This window comes from Danio rerio, chromosome 17 (assembly GCF_049306965.1).
Source record: "Danio rerio strain Tuebingen ecotype United States chromosome 17, GRCz12tu, whole genome shotgun sequence".
NCBI lineage: Eukaryota > Metazoa > Chordata > Actinopteri > Cypriniformes > Danionidae > Danio > Danio rerio.
In genome coordinates, this window is record NC_133192.1 from 16,589,504 (window position 1) to 16,606,799 (window position 17,296).

General features: G+C 35.3%; 1 protein-coding gene across 4 annotated transcripts in view; it reads right to left on the minus strand.

Annotated features, from left to right (window-relative positions):
* Positions 1-17,296, minus strand: part of fam184aa (family with sequence similarity 184 member Aa) — a 73,561-nt gene that overhangs the window by 23,009 nt on the left and 33,256 nt on the right. For 2 of the 4 annotated variants that reach the window (XR_012392682.1, XR_012392683.1), the window contains exons 10-11: positions 4,084-4,296; positions 807-895 (exon numbers count right to left, since the gene is read on the minus strand). Coding sequence is in view for 1 of the 4 variants with exons in the window: in NM_214813.1 (NP_999978.2) it covers positions 4,084-4,296 (213 nt within the window). In the remaining 3 variants the exon portion in view is untranslated. The remainder of the gene's footprint in view (positions 1-806; positions 896-4,083; positions 4,297-17,296) is intronic. The other 2 variants (XR_012392681.1, NM_214813.1) reach the window with 1 other exon arrangement.

Sequence of the window (17,296 nt, forward strand, 5' to 3'; positions counted from 1 at the left end):
ACGAACAATATAGCTTACCAAATTTACTGTAAATTACACATTTGTTGTACTGTATACAATTCCGGTTCATACACACACACACACACACACACACACACACACAAACACAATATACAGTATAACCAGTATAGATACATATGTATACTATCCAGTATAGACAATATTTTAGGAAGGGAATCATCACATTAGCATTAGCGCCGCCTTCACATCAAACAGCTGCGTTAAGCCACTTTGGGCAGAATTAACCAAAGAAATGTGGGAAGAAGAAAAGGAATTAAGAGGATTTTCAAAACAGCAGGTTAGTAAGTAATTAGACGATGGCGTACAGTATCACCTAAATACGAAATCATGCCGTTTCAGTGTCAACACTCCGCCATTTCATGAATCATTTATCCATGCCACCCCACATCTGGGAGGAACGAGAGGACATTTACACAGTCCACCCACAAAGACACTCCAACATGCAGCGCCAACAACCACATTCAAGGGCTGACATAAAAGAACGGAGATGAAAGCGACTATTAATGTTTTTTTCATTACTCGGTAATCCGAAATGTGGCCAAATCAGCTTAAAGAAGCTTCTTTCTTGGCCGCAGCACCAGGGAGGCTGCATGAGCGAGAAAAGCCTTTTAGACTGAGCATGGTGTGTCTTCTTTAAATGTCTGGGCTTGCGATCTTAAAATATTCTTAGTCCTGAAATGAAACAGCTGCAGTTTCCTGGAGGAGAATCGTGTTTTTTTATATATATAAAAATGTGTTTTAGGAGTAGATGGCAGACAAAGGAGGACAAAAGAAGGTTAATTTACCATATGGATGTCATGCACAGTGGAGATTCTCAGTGTGAGGTGATAATGCAGGGGTGACAAATCCAGAGAGTAAAGCAAACAGACATGAACTATGAAGGGGGAAGAGGAGACAATGAAGGTGATCATCAGTACAGGATGACAAATCATGCACACAACTGTTCAAAAAGTTTGAGCTCAGTAAGGTTTTAGATGCACTAAATCGATCCTAGGTGAAAATGATCATGAAAATGTTTAATTTCCAATAAATAATGTTCTTTTAAACTATATATGCGTTAAATGATCTTCATCGTGTTTTAGAATAGTACAAAATATTTTTAGTTCAAAAATGTGCACACTATAGAATTATTACTGAACAATCATGTGACACTGAAGACTGGAGTAATGATGCTAAAAATAGAGCTCTGCGTCGTTTGAGTTAATAATTTCTATTAATTGTTACTATTAAATAGTAATTCATTCATTTTTCTTTGGCTTAGTCCCTGATTACCAGGGATCACCACAGCGGAATGAACTGCCAACTATTACAGCATATGTTTTACTCAGCGGATGCCCTTCCAGATGCAAGCAACCCAGTACTGGGAAACACCCATACACACTCATTCACTACGGCCAATTTAGTTTATTCAATTTACTTATAGCGCATGTCTTTGGACTGTTGGGTAAACCCCCGCAAACACGGGGAGAACATGCACACAGAAATCCCAACTGACCCAGCCGTGACTCGAATCAGCGACCTTCTTGCACTGAAGTGACAGTGCTAACCACTGAACCGCCATTTAAATAGTAACAATGTTTCATAATCTTCATAAAATAAAGTTTTACTGTATTTTCAGCCATGGTGAGCAAATAAAGCTTCTTGCAAAATCTACTGGCCTCAAACTTTCTCGACATGACTTTTTTTGTAATATGAAAGATATAAACAGGTTTATCATACTTTGTTTTTTTACTTTTCACATAATCTTAAGGAACGGTTCTAGACACTTTTAGGACCCTTAAATACAATCTAATTTAAAGCTATTCAAAAACATTTTTGAAAAAATTGTGGATAAGAAAAACAATAAACCAAGTTTAATTTTTTTGCTATTGTGGTTGTGCATGGTAATTTAGGTGTGATTTTTGTGTGATTGATGTGTTGTGTGTCTGCTGCTGCACCAGCCGGAGGTGAGAGATGATGTGTTGTGAAATTCACCCAAATAATTGTCTTTCTTAGGTTATTAGTGTTTGAAAACTTTATATTACATACAACTGAATAGTCGCAGAATAACACTAGAATATCAGTTTAAAGCTTAGATATAAACACCTATGTTTATGATAAAGATAAAAGTAATTATTCAAAATAGAGCTGGGCGATACAGAAAAAAAAAGAGCACAACATAATATTTCAAATACTTCGGTATTATTATTTTTAACAATCCATTTATAAAGTAAGTAAATAAATAAATAAATAAATAAATAAATAAATAAATAAAAAAGCCCCCCTGAATTATTAGCCCCTCTGTTTTTCCCCCCCAATTTCTGTTTAACGGAGAGAAGATTTTTTTCAGCACATTTCAAAACATAATAGTTTCAATAACTCATCTCTAATAACTGATTTATTTTTTCTTTGCCATGATGACAGTAAATAATCTTTGACTAGATATTTTTCAAGACACTTCTATACAGCTTACAGTGACATTTAAAGTTAACTAAGTTAATTAGGTTAACTAGGCAGGTTAGGGTAATTAGGCAAGGTATTGTATAACGATGGTTTGTTCCGCAGACTATCGAAAAAAATAGGGTCTAACAATTTTGTCCTTCTAATGGTGTTTAAAAAATGAATAACTGCTTTCATTCTAGTCGAATAAAGACTTTTTCCAGAAGAAAAAGTATTATCAGACATACTGTGAAAATTTCCTTGCTTTGGGAACTTGGAGCAAGTTAAATAAAACATTGTCTCTTATATTTTATAATAAATTAGACACGTGTTAAAGAGACTCTTAAATGTACTAAATAAAATGCCACAAAGTGTGTGCAATGGTAGTGTGAACGCTGAACCATCAAAGCAAACTTTAAGGTAGATCAACATGCTGTAAGACGTCAATAATAACGATACGCAGTAAACCTCAAACTCTGTAAACAAAACAAATTATGATAACCATGTAGAGGAACCAACGTTCATTGTTCTTCACCTAAATATTGCCACATTACAAGTTGGTTAACTCTCTCTGATTTTTATGCTGTTTTAAAGTACATGTGACTACATTCCCCCCCATGCTATATGCTTACAATCTCCTCACTGCTGCTAGGCAGTGCGCTCATTGTGTAATGCTGATCTGAGGTGGAAATGACGCAACTCAACCCAAGAGCTATGCAACGTAGTTTGTTTGTCACTCGTAACACGCTCATTCATAGAAAAATCTGACACAGTAGATGTTGACATTCAGGCAAGTTGCGCAATCAGCCAGTTGCATTTTAATAAAACTATTCCGCTTGATACAGAACGTAACATCGTTATTGACAATGGTGCACCGTCAATAAACACTGATACTGTTTTATCGCCCAGCCCTACTTCAAAAGCAAATTGACGCTCCAAATAAAGGTCGTCGCAATTATATGTTTTAACCAATAGATGGCGACAACTAACCATCAAAAATGTATGTCACTAAATAATTCTTCAAAAAGGAACCATCTAGTAAGTTAATTAAGTTTTCATTAGGTTTTTTTGAGTAAGTTATTGAATAATTAACTGAAAATGAGATTTAAGGAAGTGTCATCTTACATGCCTTTAGAAAAATTTGCATTTAGTTTGAAAAAGTGTCAAGATTTAATTGTCAAAGACTGGGGCAGCTTTACTTCCTAATTGGATATGACAGGACAGAATGCTTAGATATCACCTACTATGATTTTTTTGCTTGTTTAATTTTATTAATTTAATCGTGGCACTATGGGGTGGAGGTTTGGGGCATGTATAGGGGAGTATATAAGGTCATGATAGACCTACTTTGTTGTGTTGTGTGCTGTATTTAACTTATAAAAATCCAATAAACAATGTTAAAAAAGCTAGACTGAAAATAAATAAGCCATGTACCTGTTTCTTTGTTATAAAGATTATTACATTTATCTATTTAGGATTACCAACAACATTAGCGAGGATGAAATCTTAGAACCGCCCCTGAACTTTAGTATAGATTGTGAATACTGTCTAGCTGAAAAGTGTCAAAACTACTCAAACTGCCCCTGACTGTACCTCGAGGCACTCATGTGATTGTGTGGGGGTCTGTATGTAATGCGCAGGTACCGAGAGTTCCATCTGCTGTGCGTCCTCCATGTCCTGCATGGCACAGCAGTGTGCCTCCTGCAGACGGTGCTCTCTGTGCTGCTGCTCCAGTGCCACCTCCTGCAGCTGCTGTGCCAGGTGTTCACGCTCCTGACTGAACTGCGCCTGTAGCTGCTGCAGCGCGCTCTTCGACTGCGACATCTGCAGCTCCAGGCTCTGTTTCAGCAGCGAGATCTGACAACACACAGACACAAGTCATTTCATTTTTGCCCATATCTGATAAGACAATATTCAAGGTCTATTTTGCTAGCATGTTGTGCTACAGCCTCTGACCATTAAGGCTATGGCAAATTCTTAAAGTTTTGCATACAAATACAAATAGAAATGAGAAAACTGGGACTATGACTTCATGGCATTTGTGTTTTTTTTTACTTTCGTTTAACTAGTTTAAAGGGCACCTATGATGAAAATAATCTTTTGTAAGCTGTTTGGACTGAGCTGTGTGCACGTATAGTGTGTCCACATTCATATTGGAGTGATACAAAGACAGTAAGTGTAATATATCAGCACTTTATCACATCTTCCAAGCCACCAGGTGGTGAAGTAATATTGCCCTATACTCCTCAACATCAGATGGTGGTAGTGACTCTTGTTCCTTTAAACTCCCCTGTCATCAGCCTAATCCCCACCACCTGTATCCTGCTCTGTGTTCAGTCCTGAACCCTACCTCTTAGCTGCCTCGCCCAGTGTCCAGTTAAGTCCAGTCCAGTTTTTGAAGGTATTATAAATAATCTGATGGGTATTTTAATGTGGAAACTTTACAGATACATACTGAAGTCACAAAAGACTAATCTTAAATTTTGAAAAAGTGATCAAAAAGGGTGCCCTTTAACACTTTGCCTAGTAGTAGTAGACTGTCGACAAGGGCTACACTATAAATTGAAATTAAATTGAAATCAAAATCTGCGATTTGTCATGCACATCTTGTCACAGTTCTGAGATCTATAGTAAAACTCCTCTGAGGAAAAAAGACCCTTAAAACTAGTAAAATAATTTTCCAGTGGGGTGAGCAAACTAATCTTGTTTTACCTTTTGACACAAGATTATTTTGCTTTCCCCATTGGCAAATTAGTTACAGTAGCTTTTTTTTTTTTATGATTTTTTTTTGCATGTCTAGAAATTGCTTCTAGATTTAAGAATTTCTTGATATTTTTGTTTGGAGTAAAAAAAGTGTTAAATATTGTATTTTCACTTTACTGTACACTTCTGGCAGGAATGGCAGGGGAAAATGCATTTAATTAACTGTTATAGTTATTTACTATACTATAAAATATTTTAATATAATACTATACTATGCTATACTGTACTATATTATACTATACTATACATACTCTACTATACTTACCATACTATCCTATTCATACTATACTACACTATACATACTGTACTCTACTGTACTATACTATACTATACATATTATACTATACTATACTGTACTATACTATGCATACTATACTATACTATACCATACATACTAAACAATACTATACTATACATACTGTACTATACTATTCTATACTACACATATTGAACTGTACTATACTATACTATATTGTACTATACAATACTATACATACTGCACAATACTATACATACTGTACTGTACTATACTATACAGTACTGTACTATACTATACATACTGTACTGTACTACACTGGACTGTACTATACTATACTATACTATACTATACTATACTATAAAATACTGTTAAAATAGTGTTAAAGGATCACCAAGGAGTTTAGAAAAAAACATCTGGGGACCATTTTTGGTGAATCTACCTTCTATTTCTTAGTTGCAAGCTTTAAGATTTTTTTTTAATACTATTTTTTTTATCTCTCTGATATGGAGCTTTCTTTCTTTTTTTGCTTTTGGTTAGGAAAAAAATAGTCTGATTATGTTTGTACAATATGATTTGTTTTGGATTTTTTTAGAAAAAAAATAAAGCACCTGTAAAAATATATAGCATTTTCAGATGCTGGCATATGTAGCAGCAACACAGTCAATAATCACTGAAAACAATGCAAACACAGATCAAATCGAAAAATTATTTCAGAATCATACTGATTAAAGTGCAATTTTGCATAGCTTGTCTAGTGAACTATTTCTCTGTTTAATAAACATTGCTTAATCTGTGAGCAGTTGCCCTTTACTGTCGATTACAGAACCGGCTTTACTGACAAAGTGAGCATGAAAACAGCCTTAACAATTGACAATGCAGCCCTACTGCTAAAGCACTATACTGGCAAAGAAGTAAGTTACTGCAGGCTCATAATCGTCACATCATTCTATTGGCAAGGCATATTGGCATACATCTTCACATCCAGCCTATGCGGATGCTTACATTTATGAGCTGATTTATTGAACATTCTGATGAAATTGTGCATAGTTCAAAGTACACTCATCTGAAGGCTGATCCCTCAGTGAGATGGAAATTATGCATGACTTAAATAAACAGGTGAAGCTAAAGCAGACAACAGGCTGGAAACTATACAAAAGTAGCTGATATTTTAGAGACAAATGGAAAAAAAAATGAAGCATTGGGATTTGGATTCAAAGTCAATGTCACAGCAAGAACAAGAACACTGACTTAAAATAATTTACTGTTGCATCAGTCAGTACGGGACATGAGTCATTATGCTGAGAATGAAAAATTACAATGCCAGGAGCAATCAGTAATGTAATCCTTTCAGAAATAGCCATGTATTACAAATGAGATATGGCATCAGATGAATGCAACATGCTATTAAAATAATTTTGGCTGATGCAGGAGTATTATAGTTCAATTATATACAGCGCTCAGCATGAATGACTACAACCTCTTATATAAAAAAATTCATATTTTATTCAATTCTCAGTGAATATAGACAATACATTTTGGTGCGTTTAAACAAAACCATTTTGTTGAACAGTTATATTAATTAAAATAAGAGTTTGGTCACAGAATATCATTAAGAATGGAAAGATAATATAATTATATGTAAATGAGAAAATTAGGAAAAAATGGGCGTCATGGTGGTGCAGTGGGTAGCACGATCGCCATACAGCAAGAAGGTCGCTGGTTTGAACCCCGGCCGAGTCAATTGCCATTTCTGTGTGGAGTTTGCATGTTCTCCCCGTGTTCGTGGGGGTTTCCTCCTTGTGCTCCATTTTCCCCCACAGCCCAAAGACATGCGCTATAGGTGAATTGAATAAGCTAAATTGGGTATTTCCCAGTGTTGGGTTGCGACTGGAAAGGCATCCGCTGCGTAAAACATGTGCTGGAGAAGTTGGCAGTTCATTCCGCTGTGGCGACCCCAGATTAATAAAAGGAGTAAGCAGAAATGAAAATGAATGAATGAATGAATTTTTTCAGTGTACATAAAAATATATTACTGTAAATCATCCTATAGACAATATTAATTTATAAGAGAGATCTGTGAGGGGTGAACTCATTTATGCTGAGAACTTTTTAAGCTATAAACATAATAAGCAAACAAACAACGTACAAAATAAACTTTTATTTTCTAAAATGTAATAAATATTAAATCAATCATTAAAATATACATAAAATCAATGAAATAATAAATAGAAATGACAAAAACACACTGACAAATCACTAAAATCGAAAGTAAAATTAAATAATAATTCTAAAATCTTATTATAGTAATACTAAAACCATAACTTGAAATCTTATTTAAAATAAACTGAATATAGTACCTAAAATACTACATGTACAGTATACATTACCAAATATCTTTAACTGATTTGTTTTATCTTTGCCATGATGACAGTAAATAATATTTTACTATTTAATATTTTTTTAAGACACTTCTATACAGATTAAAGTGATATTTAAAGGCTTAACTAGGTTAATTAGGTTAACTAGGCAGGATAGAACAATTAGGCTAGTTATTGTATAACGGTGGTTTGTTCTGTTGACTATGGAAAAAAATATAGTTTAAAGGGGCTAATAATTTTGACCTTAAAATGGCTTTAAAAAATTAAAAGCTGCTTTTATTCTACCTGAAATAAAACAAGTAAGACTTTCTCCAGAAGAAAAAAATATTATCAGACATACTGTGAAAATTTTATTTCAAATAAATCTTAAAAAAAGAAAACAAAATTCAAAAGGGGGCTGATAATTCTGACTTCAACTGTATACTGTATGAATACTTTTGCAGTTCAGTTTTGCCTGAATTTAATCAGAGGAGAGTATAAGATGAACAATCAAATTTAAACGTCTGCTAAAAGATTTCCAATCTTGATAAATTCGAACAAATAAAAATGAGACAAAGAGACCTAAGACAAAAAAACGATAAAGACAGTCTTTTGTTAATATCCCAGACAGAGAATAAACGGGATATTGTGAGCACATCTCCACATGCACCAAATGGAAGGCTGAAAATAGACACTAAGACAATAAAAAAAGAGAGAGAAAAAAAGTTTGAATCCTTAGTGCCTGGAATTCACTGCATTTCAGTTCACACACAGACTGATCTCAACACACTGGCGAGGGACTTAAAAGACACAGGATTGTCTGAGGCTGAAGAAGCACAATGAAGCAAACTGTAACATCCCGACAGACTACAGTGCGTCTGTTTTGATGGACCATGAAGGCAACAGTACTGTATTTCAAAGAGGATTATTTCTTAGGAATACCTTTGTGGAAATAAGGGCAATTACAAAGCCTAAATGACGACAATTTTACAGCTTACTTTTTATTTAATAAATAATAATAAAAACAGGAATAGAAGCAATTTAAGTTAAGGCTGTCGAGGCTGATTATAATAATAAATTATAAATAAATAAATGAAATATCTGCTAAATGCACTTTAAAAAAAAATGTTATCAAATTCATTTATCAGATTTATCATCATAAAAATGATCCCCGAAGACAATTATAGGACATGCATATAATAGAGCAGGGGTCACCAATCTCGGTCCTGGAGGGCCGGTGTCCCTGCAGGGTTAAGCTCCAACTTACCTCAACACACCTGCCTGGGCGTTTCAAGTATACCTAGTAAGACCTTTATTAGCTTGTTCAGGTGTGTTTGATTAGGGTTGGAACTAAAATCTGCAGGACACCGGCCCTTCAGGAACATGTTTGGTGACCACTGTAATAAAGAATCAAGTAAACTTTACAAAAAACAATTTAGATGTCAAGTAAGTGCATGCCATTCAATTAATAAATTATTCAGATTAATCATAAATTCAGTTTTCACAACAATACCACAGTATAGCCAACTGTGTGCTGTGTTTGTTCCTGTAATTTTTCTGATCATTGATAAAATAACCTACCCTGCAGCATGGGACTCACCGGCCATTTGTTATTAAAGGAAGGATAAGTAAAGACTACTTATGTATAGGACTTTGTCAGTAACTATTACATACTATATATGAACCAGTTTCTTTTTCCTCCAGATCCTGTGTGCTTCACCTTCCTACAGAATGTGTAAGTGTGATTTCAAGAGTTCACACTTAGCTAATGATTGATTATAGAGCTTGTTTGGCATGCTGTTCCGGTAGAGAGCCTTGAGCTTTTAAGATCCTAAAGAGAATCCTTTTAAGAGTCTGGGGCTCCCTCCTGTTTGCAAGGCAAGAGGGTTTGAGGTCAGTTAGATCTCGAGAACTCCCCTTCTGTAGTAACTAATGAACAGATAGTGATTGTTCTTAAGAGATATTTATTTAACAGGAGCATGTCTATGGTGCCGATTTGGATTAGTCAATTAACTTAAGTTGCATGTTTTTGGACGGTGGGAGCAAACCGGGGAACCCGGGGGAAACCCACGTGAGCATGGGAAAAACATGTAAACACAGAAACGTTGGCTGGCTTGGTAAAGACTTGAACCAGTGACATTCTTGCTATGAGGCAACAGTATTAACCACTGGGCCACCGTGCCGCCTATCTAGGAAAGGAGAGGAGGAGTAGGGGTGGAAGGGGGGATTCTTCAAAACGAAGATGGCTGTCATTTGGAACTTAAGGTATTTGTAGTGGCTCAGGAATCATTCGATTGGTGAATCATAAATTGAATAATGCGGGGCCGACTGCAAGCAATCATAAGCACGTAATCCTCTCTAAATTAGTTTATAAATAAACTTCACTAAAATTGTTGCTTCATTTTCTGTAGTTAGCAAAATATGTATTTAATTGTGTGTTGTAACTTGTAATCGCTCCGTGTAGTTTATAATCATATATCTTTTATAGATCAGTGTTGGAAATGTATCTCTTAGGTTAAGAATAAATGCATATTTCAAGACAATGAAAGTGTTTTTTGACCTTGCATGCATATCAACCTGTTGTTTAAGACCCCCAAAACCAAAATATGACCTTTTATAACACATAATATGGGCTCTTGTTTTTATTATTTTGTAATTTAGTTAGTTTGTTAAAATTTGTCTGGTTTTAGCTTTGGCACTGACTTACCTAATGTATATATACAAATATAATTATTTATTTATTGTATAATTATTCAGATCAATCATAAATGCATTAAATTAATAAAAATTTTTAATGAAAATGTAGCAATTAAAAAGTATAATTAAAAACATGAACTAATGACATCATAGTTGAATAAGTGCAATTCATTAATCAGATATCAGTAATCAATTATAAATTGCATAATCAATTGCTAAATGCCCCAAATAAAAACAATATTAGCACATTGATTTAAGATGGCATCATTAATGCCCACAATATTCGCATGTATTTTAGGTCACGTTCTACATCATCTGGACATTGAGAGCAGCCACATCATCAGAAGCCAAAAGAAAGAGGAAGAGGGAGAGAGAGAGAGCTGCGTCAGAGCAGAGCTCATTAATATTCATGACCATTCCAAATATGGTCAATATATTCTGAATGTAAAGGTAGTTTATGGAGTAATAAAGCATTTAAAACAGTTTCTGGAATATTTTTAAACTTACCTAAGTTACATAGCTACTATATAGATATCAGAGAACAATTTAACTTATTGAATCTATGCAGTATATGACACCTTTAATATAATTAATCATACTTAAGGAAGGTGTTAAACTGACAGTGCAAATAAATGTTAGGTTGCTTCAACAAAACAAAAATGCAACTACTGGCTTATATGGATAAAAAGTCACTGATAAACTGTACAGATCCCTAGATTTACAGGAGATCAAGGCCAATGACCTGAGAAAGCACTATAAAAATAGACAAACATCAAGAGATGTTGGCAGTCGCCTGACACAGCAGCTTCTGGAGGATCTTGACAAGAGCGACAGTGACAGAGTCTCGAAAGCGGCGGACAGACTGTCACATTACAGAGAGTGCCAAACACACACAGCATCATGGGGAAATCAGGATGCACACACATTCTGCTTAAGGTAAGACATTTCAGGTGAAAGAATGGGGTAAAATGAATAAAGTAGTTATCACCATATATCCCCTGTTGATTGGACACTAAATTAATTGTTTGTAGGATAAAATGAATATGAATATATGCCTCTTTAAAAAAAACCTTCATAATACAGATATGAATAAATCTATAAAAAGTTTGGTGTATTTACTGTAAGTGCTGCTGAATTATAGATTTATGGCTCAGTGCGGCTGGAGAAAACAAAGTTTAAAAATATTATGTTTGAAATCCACAAATGCAATTTAATGAAGAGCAATAAAAGAAACATTCAAAAAGTGCATTTTGGATATTTACTTTGCATTAGACTGATTTAACACTTAAAGAGCCCCTATTATGCATTAAAAAAGCTCATGTTTTGGTTTTGGGGGTCTCCAACAACAGGCTGATAAGCATGTAAGGTCAAAAACACTTTTATTGTCTTATTAAAATTTATTTTTACGTAATAATCTTAACGACTCTCATATGATTTGTTCAGCGATTCATTTGTTCTCAAACCCCCTACCTTAACGCGATGCTAATCTGCACTGAGTGGTCCGATGACCCAATCTGTTATGATTGGTCAACTGCGTTCAGTGCGAGACAGAGAGAATCGCCCACCACGGCTTATAAACTATTTTGTAGTCTAAACTATGTCTAAACATAGTCATAGTTTAACATAGACATAGTCTAAACTATGTTTGAGCCCAAGTAGGAGTGCATTAAAGCAATGCAGTTTAACACCAGCATATTACTCTACTCATAATCATGACACACATTTAGTAATAATCCACACAGTGGCAATTATTTTGAAACCTGACCGCCGCACATGTGTAGGAACAGCCGACGGTGGCCATAGCAACGACAAACGGCGGAGGATCGCGAGCTCACAAGCTCATTTAAATTTGTAAACAAAGCGTCACGCGTCATACTTTCAACATGGTTTTAGTAGTGATATAAGAATACAAAGTGTTAACCAGATACAGTACAAGTCTCGTGGAGCGGTTACAAGTAGCAAAACACATTTTAAAACACATTTTGCAAGCTGCAGAAAACAAGAAGGCAACCATGTTAAATCGCACTTACTTACACTTGAGAAATGGAGGAAGAAATGGATCCATGAACTGTGTACTGTAAAGTTTCTGTCAAGCTCTGACAAAGTCCCATACATCAATAGTCTTTTCTGATCATTCCTTTAACAAACAGCAGAAGAATCTTCCGTTGTAAGCGTGTAGATTGCTAAAGCACTCGTCAGAAAAATGTCGGGAACACAGCACAAGGCTGGGGCTATATTGCTAAGGTATTTTTGCAAAAATAAACTTAAACCTCACAGCCTCATCTTTGGGTAGGGAAAATAACACTAACTTTCCCTCACACTTCAGAGCACAGGGTCTTAGCGACATGATTCAACCAGGATCGGCTACATTGTTTGTCTTCCTCTATGTCTTTCTACAAGTGTTTAAGGGCGGGTTTCAATTTTCCGTGGTCTGCGCGCGCAACAAATGGGTGGTGCTTGAGTTCCGTATCAACGTTATGCTGACACGGCTAAATATTCATTACCCTGACGATTTACTTAAACTATTCAGAGTCGACTCTTTTATAGATAAATCAATAGTTTTAAACACGATGCACTTTCAGATTTAAGCCTTGGCTGGATGATTTCACTTGACTTAGAGCTGCATGTGCTACACTGCATGGAAGGTCATTTTTCAAAAACCCATAACAGGGGCTCTTTAATGGAAATTTCAAAAAGCTCAAATGATCTACAATGTCTAACATTAAAGTTGGCATGAAACAGAAGCTAAGTATGTATTTTTAACTAATGTATTTTTTCCTCTATCCTGATGTACAAATGATGGAAACAGTTTCTGAAATAAGACAAAACTTGGTGCTTGATTTTGTCCTTTGGGAAGCAGCTGGATCAAAGGAAGATGGGCAGTGATGACAAGTTTGCATTCAGTTGTAGAGGATTACTGTCCACCGCAGTCACTGTCAGAATGTTTTTTAAATGCCCTATGATGACAAGAACAAGGAGCTATTTTTTTACAGACAAAATCGTATCATATTCATTCGAACCACTGCCTCCTGTAAAAGCAGGACAGAAATATGACCTGCACTGATAGCCCCGCATCTAAAATAATGATAGCCCCACCCTAAATGACTGATAGCCCCGCCCTAAAGGCACTCCATGCGACCAGAAGTGAAGAAAAGTCATTTCAAGGGGAAAGTGAAGGTCATGGTTTTACATTAAAGATTATAAAAGCAATTGAATTTCTATAAAATAATGAAGTGCACAGATACATCATTTATTCATTCATTCATTTTCCTTCGACTTAGTCCCATCAGGGGTCACCACAGCGGAATGAACTGCCAACTTATCCAGCATATGTTTTACACAGCGCCTTCCAGCTGCAACCCATTACTCAAAAACATCCATACACACTCATTCACACACTTACACTACGGCCAATTTAGTTTTACATTGTTTAAAACAACCAAAATATGAAGCAAATACAAAGTGAATATTTTTAATTGATGTCGACTTTAAAGAAGACATATTTACATTTACATTTAGTCATTTATCAGATGCTTTTGTCCATAGCAACATACAAAAGATGCATGACCTCTTAGCCAGCACTCACTTTTGGGGATTTACAACTACTTAACTTTAAACAGTAACAGTTCTTGACCCCAGTGAGCTACAAACAAAAAGTAGGTATCATTGGAAAGAAGACAAGTTGAGCTTTACTATGGTCTATCTGTTTTTCCATATACAAGCACAAAAAACATTAATGTAATGACCTACAAAAAAAAAAGAGTCTCGTGAGTTTATATTTTAAATTTGACAAAGATAGCATGCAAAATTTAATTTTCTTTAAAAAGTTTTCCAAGACTATATCGATGTCCTTCTGTCCCTCACTGCCAGAGGCATATTCTCAGAAATGACCTTTCCAAACTAAAACAGTAACAGTTGCTGAATGATTTGGTCTACATTCACAGTTCATGAATCTTTGAAAAGAAGTCACTTTGGGCTTTACGGTTCATCATCTAGAGTTTATAATGCTCAAAAAAAAAAAGTTATAGATGCTTAAGTAATGTAAAAAAAAAAAAATGCACCGGACTAATACAAATTTGATGGCAATTTCATGCAAAATGATATTTCTGGAATTATTTTTCTGAGACAATGTCTTGGGATTTTCTCCCTCTCTTTGTTTGATTCAGTATGAAGAGGCAATACAAACAAGAATTGCTGCTTATGCAAGGGAAATGTAAGTGTTAAGAGAATTAAGAGCTAGAGTAGGAGATTTTTTTAGGTTAAGTGCTCAAGTGTTTGCAGAAAAAATGTGTTTTCAGTTGTCTTTTAAATGTTACCAATGAATTAGTAGTATGCAGGGGAAGATGGGAAGATCATTCCATCAGCTAGGAATATTTGTTTAGATGATATAATCAGATGATCAGTGCATAATCCAACACCGAAAACATGAACATGGACAACCCATCAGTGGTGTAAAGTAAAATAAATTGGTGCAAAGTAAAGTAATTTTAGTTAATGTGAAGAGTTCAGATGCAAAAACCTTTAACTGCTATTTGAATTGTTTTCCTACAATGAGCATTTTTTTTATTATGACCTATGTTTATGTTCAGTTATTTCACTTAAAAGGTAATGAAATGAATTTGTTTGTCACTTTAAAGGTAAAATTACTGAGCCTACACACAGGAGTAGGAGAAAAATGCTAATATTAGAAGAAAATATGAAATGGCTTTGAGGTTTTTGCATCTAAACTCTTCATGTGTACTTTTACTTAGGTCATTTTTTGTGTCGTGCAGTATTTGTACTTTTACTGCGCTATTTTCCTTCAACCTGCAGTCACTACTTTATATGTTTATTTTTCTTATCTATGGTGATTGTGATCAGTCCCGCATAAAAAAAATCACACCAGACAGACTGACCTCAAGACACGAATGCTTTATAAATGCAGCAAACATACAGTGTAAAAGCATTTAAAGTGTTAATGAAGATGCGAAATCATTGGACGGAATGACAGAGACTGAAATTGTGAACTGAATTTTAAGCTGAAACTTCACAGACACGCATCAGTAGAGATGTATTTTACACCCTGTGAAAAGAGGCATAATATATGCATGTCTCCTTTAAATATCTCTGCAATCTTGCATAGGATTTACAGGTTTGCTTGGTATTGCAGGATAAGAGCAGAAAAGCCTTGACGGCCTCAGAATATCAAAGTGAACATCACTTCAGTCTGAGCTAAATGACTGATGAAAGTGGATGACAGTTACTCAAATAAGAATCACAGCTATGGGACTTTGTTCGGTCTCAGAAGTCACACAGCTTTAAATTAACATATTCAAGAAGACATATGATGGAAAACAGGTACGTGCTTTTGCTCTTTTAAAATGATAAGCTGATACTGTGTACAGTAGGTAAAACTCATATTCAAAATGCAAGAAAGATTTATTTTAGATATTAAAGTTTAAACTATGATGCAAAGACATTTCATTCAGGAATCTTCATTGTATTGGTGTCAAAAACTATGGGGCATTAACATATGATTAATGACATATGCGTTTAGACGAATATTGTTCTACGAATAATGTATTTCACTTTGAAGTTAACAGAAGTCTTTTAATATATATTTACATACAGGTCATTTGCCTTTTTTATTTACTACATTGCTGGTTTGGTCTTTTGTTAAAGTTTTATTTGATTTTAAACAACACTATTTATATTATAATATATAAGTGTCATAGGGCGTCAGTGGGTAGCACGATTGCCTCATAGCAAGAAGCCTCGACTGGGTCAGTTGGCATTTCTGTGTGGAGTTTGCATGTTCTCCCCATGTTGGCGTGGGTTTCCTCCGGTTGCTTCGGTTTCCCCCACAGTCCAAAGACATGTGGTATAGGTAAATTGGGTAAGCCAAATTGTCCGTAGTGTATGTGTGTGAATGAGAGTGTATGGATGTTTCTCAGTGGTGGGTTGCAGCTGGAAAGGCATCCGCTACGTAAAACAAAGTGGATAAGTTGCAGGTTCATTCCGCTGTGGCGACTCCAGATTAGTAAAGGGACTAAGCCGAAAAGAAAATGAATGAATGAATGCAAGTCTCATTTCTTGGGGAAGATGTCACAACATTGTAAAATACGAGCACTTTTTTTTTTTACAAATATTTACTTCTAGATATGATACGAGAAACAAAAAAAGTGTAAAAAATCATTTGCTTCTAATTTGTTATATTTTTGTTTGTTTTTTGCCAGATTTTTGTTTTTACATTTATTTTTACAAACATTTAATATTTTAAATTAACATTTACATTTCATTCATTCGTTTTCCTTCAGCTTTGTCACAATCAACCGACAATCTAACCTTCATAGATCGCTGGAAAACATGCACATTTACATAGACTACAATCCTGTCTCAATATGAACTTCAAGTCCTGTCATGCAACACACACACACACACCAGCTCCAAGTCTCCACTGATTAGACTTACACAGCTGATGCTGCTCATGAACTGATTAGATTACACATACTGTATATATGACTCACTTTGAGACTCTCATTTCTTGTCCTTCTGTGTTTGATCTCTGCTTTGTTTTCTCGTTTTGATACCTTGCTGCCTGTTCTGACTGTTTGCCTGTTTCCGCCACAGCGGAATGAACTGCCAACTTATCCAGCATATGTTTTACACAGCGGATGCCCTTCCAGCTTCAACTCAGTACTGGGAAACATTCACTATGGCTAGTTTAGTTTATTCAATTCACCTATACCGCATGTCTTTGGAGTGTGGGGGAAACCCGGAGCACCCGGACGAAACCTACGCC